At 54.9% G+C, this 12627-nt stretch overlaps 1 protein-coding gene across 4 annotated transcripts in view; it reads right to left on the bottom strand.

The window, feature by feature from the left end:
- LOC105469397 (tubulin folding cofactor D) overlaps nucleotides 1-12627 on the bottom strand; it is a 185303-nt gene that overhangs the window by 126845 nt on the left and 45831 nt on the right. For all 4 annotated transcript variants that reach the window (XR_011615237.1, XM_071081895.1, XM_071081896.1 and 1 more), the window contains exons 10-13: nucleotides 12311-12447; nucleotides 10677-10737; nucleotides 9066-9140; nucleotides 3771-3865 (exon numbers count right to left, since the gene is read on the bottom strand). Coding sequence is in view for 3 of the 4 variants with exons in the window: in XM_071081895.1 (XP_070937996.1) it covers nucleotides 3771-3865; nucleotides 9066-9140; nucleotides 10677-10737; nucleotides 12311-12447 (368 nt within the window). In the remaining variant the exon portion in view is untranslated. The remainder of the gene's footprint in view (nucleotides 1-3770; nucleotides 3866-9065; nucleotides 9141-10676; nucleotides 10738-12310; nucleotides 12448-12627) is intronic.

The following is a 12627-nucleotide window of genomic DNA, read 5'->3' as shown; positions in this document are numbered from 1 at the left end:
GGCCGAAGGACTGAGCATGAGCTGTGGCTCCAGAAAGACTTCCTGGCTGCCACAGCTGCCGTGTGTGTGTGTGTGTTTGTTTAGAGATAGGGTCTCACTATGTTTTCCAGGCTGGTCTCAAATTCCTAGGCTCAAGTGATCCTCCTGCCTTGGCTTCCCAAGAGGCTAGGACTACAGGCACCGCCACCATACCGGGCTCCCAACTATAGCTCTATACAAACAGCACGGCTCTCGGAGGAATGGCGTGAGGTCTAAAACAAAAACATAAAAAGTACGCTGCAAACACTCAACAAATGTTAGCCCTGTCACCTCCTGAGCTGGCCCCAAGACGGGATCTCTTCACCTCACCCTGCCCAGAGACAGCGTAGCTTCTCCACATCCCGCCAGGTACAGAATGAGGCTGCAGGGAGGGTTCCGCTCACACGGAGGGCACCGCCAGGCAGGAGGGGCCAGCCAACCACGCGAAGGTCTTGGGCCAGTGTATCCCACGTCACGTATCTGTTTCTGAACAAGAGCTTTACCTTTTTGCTGATGATGCCAACACCCGTCTCCTCTCTCTCCCGCCAACACCCGTCTCCTCTCTCCTGCTGCCCGGGGTCGGTGGGTGTCGCCGTAAGACACACCAGAGCACACACACGAGCCCGTCGGGTCTCTTGTCTCCTTCGAGTGAACCTGGAGCTGGTTCCCCGCAAGCAGGGACTTCATTCCATCCCGGCCACGCATTCACACACACACCCTCACACATTTGGTGTCACAAATAAACATGACGCGTCACCTGCTTCGGTGGAACAAAACGTTAAATAAAACCACAAGAGTACAACTTCATGGTTCTGGGGCAGGCAATGATGTCTTAGCTTTGACACCAGAAACACAAGAAAGAAAAGACTGATAAGCTGGACTTAATTAAAACTTAAAACCTGGGTCAAATACCACCATCAAAGACATTGAAAATACACCAGGTACAGCCTATAATCCCAGCACTTTGGGAGGCTGAGGCAGGAGGATCACTTGAGGCCAGAAGTTCAAGTCCAGCCCGGGCTACATAGTGAGACCCCATCTCTACAAAAAATTGTTTTAATTAGCCAGGCATGAAGGCCAGGTGCAGTGGCTCACGCCTGTAATCCTAGCACTCTGGGAGGCTGAGGCGGGGGGATCACTTGAGCTTAGGAGTTCAAGACCAGCCTGGACAACATGGGAAAACCCCACCTCTACAAAAAATACAAAAATTAGCTGGGCATAGTGGCTCGCACCTGTAGCCCCAGCTACTTGCGGGGCTGAGGTAGGCGCATCACTTGAGCCTGAGAGGTGGAGGCTGCAGTGAGCCGAGATCACGCCACTGCACTCTGGCCTGGGCGATGGGAATGAGATCCTGTCTCAAAAAAAGAAAAAAAATTAGCCAGGCGTAGTGGTGACCCTGTAGTCCCAACTACTTGGGAAGCTAAGGTGGGAACACGGCTTGAGCCCAGGAGATCACGGTGGCAGCGAGCTGTGGTGGGGCCGCTGCACTCTAGCCTGGGCAATGGAGCGAGACCGCGTCAATCAATCAGTAGGAAGTGAAAAGGCAGCCGCGGAACGCAATAAAACATTTGCAAACCATACATCCAATATGAGACTCATACCCAGAACACATAAAAAATTCTTTCTTACAACAATTTAAAAAATAATAATTTTTTAAATGAGTAAAGAACTTGAACAGACATTTCTCCAAAGAAGACATACAAATGGACAAACACAGAAAATGCTCAGTGTTATCAGTCGTTAGGGAAAAGCAAATGAAAAGCACAACAAGGTGGCACCCCACACTCACTAGGAGGGCTTTTTTTTTTTTTTTAAAGCAGCAGGGGGCAAGTGCGGTGGCTCATGCGTGTGTTCCCAACACTCAGGGAGGCCAAGGCGGGTGGACAGCTTGAGCTGAGGAGTTCAAGACCAGCCTGGGCAATGTGGTGAAGTCCTGTATCTAACAAAACTAAAAACAATCTGGCGTGGTGGTGCGCACCGGTGGTCCCAGCTACTCAGGAGGCTGAGGTGGGAGGATCGCCTGGTCCTGGGAGGCGGAGATTACAGTGAGCAGAGATTGCATCACCGCACTCCAGCCTGGGCAACAAAGTGAAACCCGGTCCAAAAAAAAAAAAAGATAAAAACAAGTGTTGGTGAGGATCAGAGAAACAGAACCCTCATACACTGGAGGCAGGAGTGTGAAATGGGGTAATCATTTTGGAAAAAGTGTGGCAGCTTCTCAGAAAGTTAAACATGGAGTCACCGTATGACCCAGCATTTCTACTTCTAGGTCTATATTCAACATCCACTCAAAAACATGTACACAATGTTCATGGCAGCATTATCCTAACAGTGAAAGGCAGAAACAGCCCAGAGGTCCATCAGCTGATGAACCGGATGGATAAAACGTAGTGTGTGGTGCATTTACACAGCAGGACGAGGCTCTGCCACAGGAAGGAAGGAGGCACTCCACAGGCTACCACACAGAGGAACTCAGTGGTAGAATTCACACACCAAAGATCACACGTTGTAGGTTCCACTTCTATGAAATGTCTATAAAAGACAAATTTCCAGAGACACCGGAGATGTGGCTGCCGGGGCGAGGGTGCTGGGGAGAGCGCAGTGAGTTCTTAAACACAGGGTTTCCTTCGGAGGCAATGAAAATGTTCAGGAATTAAATTATGGCGATAGTTGCACAATTCTGTAAATACACAAAACCACTTCATTGTGCACTTCAGTGAGTGCATTTTATGGTAAGTAAATTAAACTCAATAAAGAAGTCTAAAAATTAAAGAAGTCTGAAAAAAAATAAGCAGAAACATTAAAAAAAAGAACTGCCGGCTCTACAAGCTCTCCCCACACATCACAACGCCAAGTGCAAAGCAGTCGCTTCAAACGCCACCACAGCTCCGCACCGGGAAGACGCGGGGCCACCACATCTCAGGCGTCTTTATTTTGGACAGAACAAAGTGTCTGTGGTGAGGTCCTCTCAGGATGGGCCCCCACTCTATCCTGTACAGACATCCTTTCCTTCCTGCCCGCAGAGGGCACTGCCAGCCACACCCAGGGACCGTCCTCACCAAACACACACGGGGCTGCGTGTGGCCGCTGCTCAACAGAGGGTCTGCGGCAGTGCCCCTGCGTCTGCCACGCTGCACCCTCTGCCCCCGCCCTGCCCCTGCCTCTGCCACGCTGGGCCCTCTGTCCCCACCGTGCCCTGCGTCTGCCACGCTGGGCCCTCTGTCCCCACCGTGCCCCTGCGTCTACCATGCTGTGCCCTCTGTCCCCACCCCACTGCTGGCCACTGCAGAGCTCCTCTGGCCCTCCACCCCAGTTCCCACCCTGGTTTCAAACCGGCATGAGCCTCATCTCCAGGGAGCACCACGTCACTCCAGGTGGCCTAGGATGCTGCCAGGGGTACCTGGTTCTAGAACTGAAGCAGGTGCCACTGCATGTGTCCTTAAGGGGCAACAACGTCCCTCAAGAATGAAAACTGGTTGTGGGGGGTAAGAAAATCAGACATTACAAGGATTCGTGGCCCTCTAAAACCAGGTACACAGGGTAATCGGTGGCATTAAAATTTCACAGCAGAAAAAAGAGGCAATTAGGAAATTACGAAGGCCGATGTGAGAAAAAGGTGGACAGACCTCGTTCTCAAGCTCTTCTGTGTGTGCCTGTGGCAGGGCCACACTGCGGAGATGGGATCAGACAAACGGCCGCGGCCTGCCACGGACAGCCTTGGTGACACAACTGACCGTGCTTCAGCTACTCACCATCCACGAGTCGAGACGGCAGCAACAGGCCTCTCCTGCCCAGCTCTGCCAGCGCCAGACATCCCCCGTGCCACGCCTTGTCGGTCTCCTGGAAACTGAGAGCAACAAAGATCCTGAGACCACAGCTCACGTGTCAGTTTTTGGTTCAAAGCCCACAGCATGGCAAGGAGCACAGCTTGGCAAGTCCATATCCTGTACCTGTAAGACACACTAAAACCTATTCATAAGTTTTTAAAGTATCAAGGCTGGGCACAGCAGCTCACGTCTACAATCCCAGCTGCTTGGGAGGCTGAGGCAGGAGAATCACTTGAACCCGGGAGGCGGAGGGTGCAGTCAGCTGAGATCGCGCCACTGCACTCCAGCCTGGGTGACAGGGCGAGACTCCATCTCAAAATAAAAAAATAATCAGATGGGTGAAGAAATAACATACTGTGACTGAGTACAAAGACAACAGCCGTGCCCACCCCAGGGCCTCTTCAGATCTCCCGAGAGTGAGGACAAGTCTTGGTCAGTCCCCAAACAAAGAGACCGTCCCGTCCGTGCCATCCCAGGTGCAGTTTCCCCACCACAGTGGTATCACTCCAAGTACGGGCAACACCCACGCTCCCATAGAAAGAAACAAGATACTTCAGAAAAGTGTTAACAGTATTAAAAGTATTAGAACAGGAATCCTAGCACAGGAAGATGCCGGTAGAAAAGGCAGCAGGAAGACACCCCACCGTTTAGTCAAGTTCAAAATTAAAAGCTGGAATAATGAATTGGCATTTCGAGATTTTTCACAGTACTTGAAATACGAACTTTTAATGAACAACTGCAATGCCCATTGATCAAGTCATAATATTTTATATTTACTAATTTCCCTGGGGTGGGGTTCAGAAGCTCTGCTGAGGCTTTTACTGATTCTCATTAAATTGATTTGACAGCAAAGAAATGTTTAGGAAAACCCACTAAGTTGTATGACTAGCTGGCAATCAACAGCGACAAGAATACTTAGGAAAATCGGAGAGTGCCCGTCCACCCGGCGGCTGCCTCGCCTGTGGCGTGCCCAGCCCAGAGGAGAGGAGAGGTTGAGACAGACACCAGCTGCTCCTCAGAGCTCACTGTCACCGACTGCCTCAACCACAATTATACTTTTTCCAAGTTCCAGGTGTTTTACTGTCTGCCCAGAGGCTCCACGAGCCCTTGCATATTTTCACATCAGCACTTGTGTCCTTTAGGGTTTTCACTGGAGAAAGATGCTTCACACCTTTCACAAAGATTTAGTAACATCTGAATGAACTTGACAAAATACCAAGGTTACCGTGACTTAAAAATACCAAAACAAATGCCTGTCAGGCCAATGTTTACTTCCAAATCAGACGTGTTCACTGCGGCACGGTGGCGAGGGCGGCAGGGTCCAGGGGGTGCCATCCATGCATGAGGCTCGCCTGAGAGGCCCAGCCGCCCGCGGCACCGCCGAACCGGAGAGGGGGCCCTGGCCATGGACACCAGGGGCAAGAAACCAAGCAGCTGGGGGCGAGTTCCTGCCCCAGACCCAAGCTGAAGGCGCTCCTGGGCGCACAGCGGGGTCTCGGGAGGGAAGACAACAGAAAGTGGTGGAAGCTCTGAGTGGGAGAGGAACAGAGAGAGAGAGTCGCAGGTACATGGGTCTCAGATTACCAAGTGCAAGGGAAACAGCACTAACGTCCAATGGCCTCAAAGATGCGTTTGGTGGAGAAGCGTGACAAGCAAGCCACTATCTGTGTAAAATGAAAGAAACAATTTGAGCCAGGCACAGGGCTCAGGCCTATAGACCCAGTACTTTGGGAGACCGAGGCAAGAGGATTGCTTGAGGTCAAGAGTTCAAGACTAGTCTGGGCAACACAGCAAGACTCCATCTCTACAAAATAAAATAAAATAATTAGCCGGGTATGGTGGCGCACACCTGTAGTCCTAGCTACGCAGAGGCTGAGGCGGGAGGATCACTTGAAAACTCAGAGGGTAGAGGCCGCAGTGAGCTACCATGGTGCCCGAGCAACACAGCAAGACCCCATCTCTAAAAACAAAACAGCCGGGCGCGGTCGCTCATGCCTGTAATCCCAGCACTTCTGGAGGCCGAGGAGGGCGGATCACAAGGTCAGGAGATCAAGACCAGACTCGCCAACATGGTGAAACCCCATCTCTACTAAAATACAAAAAACTAGCCGGGCGAGGTGGCGGCACCTGTAGTCCCAGCTACTCGGGAGGCTGAGGCGGCAGAATGGCATAAACCCGGGAGGCAGAGCTTGCAGTGAGCTGAGATCCGGCCACTGCACTCCAGCCTGGGCGACAAAGCGAGACTCCGTCTCAAAAAAAAAAAAAAAAAAAGAACACTTCTGTACCCATCACACCTGCATCAGTCCCCAGGGGGATGAGGGACGAGGAACGGGTGCCCCGGGCCACTGTGGAGCGGGGGAGGCTGTCTTCTTCTTCTTCCCTTCAGTTTCAATTCTGAACTAACATATCACCCAGCCTAAAACCTCAGTGAAACTGTAAAGCTGGAGCAGGAAGGAACCCATGTGGGGAGGCTCCTGCTGACACAGGGTGGGGGCGGGTGGCGGGGGCACAGCGTGGTGCCGTGGCTTCCAAACGCTCCACACCAAGTGCCTCAGAAGACGCTCGGGCAAGTCAGCAGGACCCACAGCTGGGCCTGGGCACAGGTTCACTTGGTTTGCTCATGGAAGAACCCAATGGGGTTGGCACAGACACAGACACACTCCTCTCCAAGGCACCCTGCTTCTGCCACAGCCTGTGGTCTGGCACTACGTCCTGGGTCCTGGGTAATGCTGCAGGACCAGGGATGGGAGTCGGAAGGGGGCCCCAGGTCCTCAGGGAGTCGTGCGTGCTTTGGGGACAGCCACACCAGCCACACAGGTCCTGAACCCCCTGGGGATGGGTGCAGCTCCACTCTGTATAACCCAGCCCAGAAATGGAGCGGGGAGTAAGTTAACCGTCCTGGGTGCTGGGTGTTCTTACAGTTAATATAATTAATGCCCTTTCTCCAACCCGTTTCAGAAGAGGCTGGTAGCTCACCACACATCCCAGGGAAGGACAAGATTGGAGCAGCCACCACGCAGGGCTGTGGGCCGCCCCACGCACCAGCAACTCCTGGCTTCCTGGTGTCTTCAGACATCCTGCTCTGAGGCTGCACCTTTCTATGCCATGGTTGATAATCACATGCTGAGCACACAGGGAAAGGGGAGGCAGGCGCTGACCAGAGCTGCATCCGCGAGGACTCAGGGTGACAGCCCTGTAGCTGCTTTGGGCTAAAGGTCCTGAGAAATCCACAGTAAAAAGGCCCCCCTGTCCCAGAACCTAGCTACAAAAATGGAATGAGAGCATTAAAATAACAAAAATAAAGGTAAAGAAGCACGTGAAGATTAAACCAGCCAGGACAAATGAAACCAGACCAAGATGGTGAGCTGGAGTAAGGAACACACAATCCAGAGAGGCTGCACCTTGTGGGGGGAAAGACACACAGTGAGTTTCAGGAGACACACTAGGCCTGACGAGCAGGCAGCCCAGCAGCCGGAGGAGAGAGGCAAAGTCCAGAGAGGCATGGGCAGGCCCGGCCTGGAGCCCACCACACTGTTGTGAAGGCCGCAGGTGGCACCAGGTGACAGGAGGACGTACGCCCACCACAACCACCAGAAAGGAGCTCCAGGGACACACCTGAAACAAGGCTGGAGCTCCAGGGACACACTGGAACGAGGCTGGAGCTCCAGGGACACACTGGAACGAGGCTGGAGGTCTCGTCCTACGGAGAAGCCAAGCTTGGAGCACCCTCAACCCCGCCCCCCATCAAGCGGTTACAATAAAGAACGTGCTTCTGCTAGGAACGTTTCCACTGGAAGAACATTTCTCACGCGTGCTCACTGCTCTGAAAAACATGACCCATATCTGACACATTGTTTCCTGTGCTCCTGAAATTGTCACTGAGCAGGCTGGAGGCTAAGTGCACAAGAAACCTGCTCCAGAAGGAAAACAAGACTTTGTGGACAGCTGCCGGAGCTGTCCCTGGTGACTCACAGGCAGCACGAACTGGAGCCTCCAAAGTGCTGACAGACAGCTTTCTCCACGGTGTCAGGGCTAATGCAGAGCAACATTACGCCCGGGGTCCTGAGCAAGCCGGACGCCTGCCCTCCACCCTCCGCTTCTGAAACTGGGAGACATTACGCCCAGGGTCCTGAGCAAGCCGGACGCCTGTCCTCCACCCTCCGCTTCTGAAATTGGGAGACATTACGCCCAGGGTCCTGAGCAAGCCAGACGCCTGTCCTCCACCCTCCGCTTCTGAAACTGGGAGAGACATTTACACAAGCAAAAGTGGAGTCCTGAGCAAACTGGACGCCTGTTCTCAGTCCTCTGCTTCCAAAACTGGGAGAGACATTTACACAAGCAAAAGGAAGAATCCCTGGGGAGGTCACAGATCGATGCCTCATATGTGTGACCACACCAGGGCTGGTCTGCAGGCCCCAGGCTGAAACCCCAGGCCCTGCCACCTGCACATTCCAGCCCACACCTCTACCACCCACAAGCCATACGGCCGCAAGGCTCAACTCCCTGAAGGCTGACAAGACAAATGCAGCAGAGCACATGTGGCTGTCTAAATTCAGTTTTGTTCTGAGACCGGGTCTCAGTCTGTTGCCCAGTCTGGAGCAGTGGCATCATCATGACTCACTGAAGCTTCAAACTCCTGGCCTCAAGTGATCCTCCCACCTCAGCCTCCCAAGTAGCTGGGACCACATTTAACTAATTTTTTAACTCTTTGTAGAGATGGGGTTTCGCTTCGTTGCCCAGGCTGGTCTCGAATTCATTGGCTCAAGTAGTCCTCCCACTTTGGCCTCCCAAAGCCTCACATTTCATTAAAATGAAATTCAACTTTGAACTCAGGCCTTGGCCACACCAGCCTCACTGCAAGGTCTGAGTGATACACGTGGCTAACGGGCAGGTGAGGGGCAGACCCGAACCTCCCACAGAAAGCTCTTGGAGCAGCCCCAACTCACTCAATAGAGCTTTTCCTTTCAGAACAAACATCTACCTGGGTATATGTCTAAACTGACTCTCTTTCCCTTAAGGTTTTTAAATAGAAAGGAGTTGATAAAAGTAACATACCAGAAATAACAAGAGTTCTCAAGTTTAACTTCAAAAGGGGGAAAAAAGAGCTTCTGGAGTCTGACAAACAGCTCAATGAAAATAAAGCATGAAAGGGTATAAAGAAAGCCAGGGCTTCTCAACTCAGGGTCAGGCCCACACACCTCCCCGGCTCTTCTCACATACCTGAAGCAGTCCAGCACAGACCCGACCACATCATCCGCCAGGGCTTTGGGAAGCCTGCCAGCCATCCTACCGATGCTGAAAGAGAAACGCAGCAATCCGTCAGGGGCACCAGCCTGTCGCCAAGGGCGTGCGTGACACGTGTGAACGTCCTGAACAAAAGCCTTTCCTCCAGAGACCAGGAGAGGAGGGCCGACTCCAGGAAAGCCTACACCCTGCTCAGAGCCCCCGTGGTAAAATACGCCGAAGGGTAAAGCAGCCTGCACACGTCTGAAGCCAGCCAGATTCAAAAGGGACGAGTGAGCACACGGAGCACGGGGCAGGTCACCATGTACCACCGTGACGCGGACACCGCAGGCCACCAGTGACGGCTGAGGGCAGCGAGGCAGCAGGCAAACGCTGAGGGCTTCCCCTTGACCCTCCCTACTGGAGCAGGGCTTCCTCTGTGCCGCCCCAAATACTGACTGCGCAGGTTCCCCTCAGGCCAGGTGAGATGGGCTCACGGCCCCACAGGGAGGCCGCCTGGGGCTGGCTCACAGGGTCCAAGTCCCTGGAGATGGCCCTGCGGGGAAGGTCCTGGCCAGAGGCCTCCAGGAAGGACCCTGGGAAGGCTTGCCCAGCCTCTCACTGCGTGGGCCTATCACATTCAACCAGAGAAGGCTCCGGGCTGAGAAGCCATCCCCCGTGAACAGCAACACAAAGGCCTATATGAGCCCCTGCAGCCCTGTGGAGCTCCTCCTAGAGCTCATCGTATGGACTGACCCAGCATAGATGCACAAGAGAGCAAGGGCAAAAACCAGCCTCCCCATCCCCCAGCATCTGCTGGCCCCTCTACCTGCCTCATCCCCCAGCACCTGCCGGCCCCTGCCTCTGCCTCATCCCCTCCACAGCAGGGACCTCCCTGACACCTCAGCACCTGCCAGTCCCTGCACCTGCCTCATCCTCTCTACAGCAGGGGCCTCTCTGCCCCCCAGCACCTGCCAGCCCTTGCACCTGCCTCATCCCCTCCACAGAAGGGACCTCCAACACCTCAGCACCTTCTTCACGTATATCACTGTCCCTGCACAGCCCAAGCCCACAGGGCCACCAGCTCCTCCAGGCCAGGGCTCCACCTGCTGTGCTCAAGGCCAGGCCCTACTAGATCTGCCCCACGACCTCCACTGAGGCCCGGGATGCAGGGTGTGTGTCGGCTCCCACTGGTATGACAGGTGCTAGTGAGGGGTGAGTGAGGGGCTGGCACCTCGCTCACCCCACAAAAGAGGGCTCTTCCCTGAGCACCATCACTGTAGAAGCCGTGACCCCCATCTGTGGGGAACAACAGGTAGGGGGGCACAGTGAGGAGGATGTGGAAAAACAAGGGAACATTTTGAAGATAAACAGGTAAACCTGGTCTGCTCGTGACCCGGCAGGGCCAGCCAGAGGCAAGAGGACGGAGGAGCCTAAAGCTCCACCTCGGGAACCATCTTCACGCCATGAAGTAACACACGTTAAGTTGGAGGGGGCCGCGGAGGGGCCACGCTGCCACTCCAAAGTTGTCGGGTATTTGTAGCTGTTGAATCGCACTTGAGAGGCTGGTCCACTCCCCAGGGTGCTTCTGTGGCCGCGGACACCTACCCTTTGGCTGCAGACCACCGCACAACAGTGTCCTTGTCCTTCAGTCCGACCAGCAGCTGCTCTGTAGGAAGAAGGTGGTGATGCACGACAGAGTCCACACCAAGTTCCTAGTTTCCCAGCCTAAAGGTGACCCATCCTATAAGCTACTCAGTGCATACGATGAAGGGAATTACATTAACAATACTAATTGTAATGACAGGAAAAGAACATTTCCTTCTCTCCCTTCTCAAATAATCACATACAGCCAAATTCCTAAGTCCTCTGTTCCTAAGAAACAGATCTACCCCATCAAAGCAGGCGACAGGGAGCAGCTGCCTGCCTGCCCCCAGGTGAAGGCCAACATCAAGGGCCCCACCCAGGCCAGGGGAAGGGCCCACAGCTCAGGGGTGACCGAAGTGGGCTGGGAAGCTTCCAGAGAAAAGCCCTGGACAGCGGCTGCAGAAAGACGTCTCTCCCAGGGACCAGGCCTTGGCTGAACTTTTAAGAACCACACAGAAGCCCAGAGGACGCGGGGAGGGGCTGGGTCACACGGTGAGGGCCCTGCAAGCCCCAGCAGGGGTGAAGCCTCAGCCTGAGGGCACCAAGCAGCCCTGGGAAGACCCGGAAGGAGAGGCTCACTGAGTGACCACAGGGGAGGGTGGAGGGACAGTCTGGAGCCAGCACAGCAGCTGGAATGCAGGCAGAGGGGACTGCCCGCAGGGGGTGGGAGACAGGAATGAGCCTGGGGCAGGTGGCGGACACGGGGAAAGGGCAGACCCAGGACCCCGCCCGGGACTTGGAGCCGCCCAGCACAGATGCGGGCGCCTACCACGCAACCAGGGAGGGCTCTGAGAAGCAAAGGTCAAGGGAAGGGCCAGAGTGCATGCTGGCTCGGGGCTGGCAACGGCGCCGCAGGCGCCCTGATGGTCACGGTCGAGGTGGGGTGCAGATGACTCTGGGCAGAAACCGGCCCTGGAGGGAGCGGAGGGGATGTGAGCAGAGGGCGGCACAGCACAGGCAGCGCGGCCCCGCCCGCCCATCGGGAAGCTGGGGACACTGGGAGGATGGGGGCCTCACAGGGAGGGGACACGAGGCCCTGCCTGGGTCCAGGGAAGACCTCATCCAACCCGCAGCAGGAGGGCAGGACAGTGTGTGGACAGCAGCCAGTCCCAGGATGGCCGCCGTGAGGGGCTCCGCTGGCGGCTCTAGCTGTCTCTGTGCAGCAGGAGACCCCACAGGAGGAGAAAAGGGCAGTGGATGGAGACCCCTGCAAGGTGTACTGTGGTTTAAGGGAGTTTGAAACGGCTCCTGAGGTAAGGAACTGAGCAGGGTTTAGGGGCCAAGGAGCCAGAGACCTGAGCCCCAGGGACCCCAACTCAATTTCCTGGGAGAACTGTTTCCTGAAGACACGCCCAGCTGCCCAGGTCAGGAAGGTAGGGAGGCTTCTATGGCACACAGGAAGAGACTGTCCACAGGCAGGGACAGGCCTGGGTTCAGGAGCCAGAGGACAGGCAGTGACCATGCACTGGCCAAAGGGAACCGGTGGCCAGACAGTGCTGGCACCAGGAAGGGAAGAAGGAAGTGTGGTCCTGGAGTGGAGGGGAATTGGCCTGACGATGCCCAAGAGCAGAGGCCGCCGCTTAGACCCCACGCACCTATCACGCTCTCCACGCCCTCTGGGACGTCGTCGTCATCGTCGTCATCCTCGGTCGGGATGAGCGGCTTCTGCTCGCTCTGGCCCTGAGCGAGAAGCTGCAGATTTGCAGCCAAGGATCGGCAGCCACGCTGATACCTGTGCAAACAAAGCATCCTCAGATCGGCTTTGCAGCTCACAGCATCCTGAAGACTGAAATCAGTCATTTACTGTCACTGAATCTTAAAGGATGCCTGTGAAAATTCCACGCACTTTGCAGAGACCGGATAAGAAGGGGAAACCCGGAGGCACCGCCATCAGCACAAACTGCCAGGACGA

This window comes from Macaca nemestrina, chromosome 17 (genome assembly GCF_043159975.1).
Source record: "Macaca nemestrina isolate mMacNem1 chromosome 17, mMacNem.hap1, whole genome shotgun sequence".
Lineage (NCBI taxonomy): Eukaryota > Metazoa > Chordata > Mammalia > Primates > Cercopithecidae > Macaca > Macaca nemestrina.
Note: the sequence above shows the minus strand (reverse complement) of the source record. Positions and strands in the feature narration are given on the sequence as shown.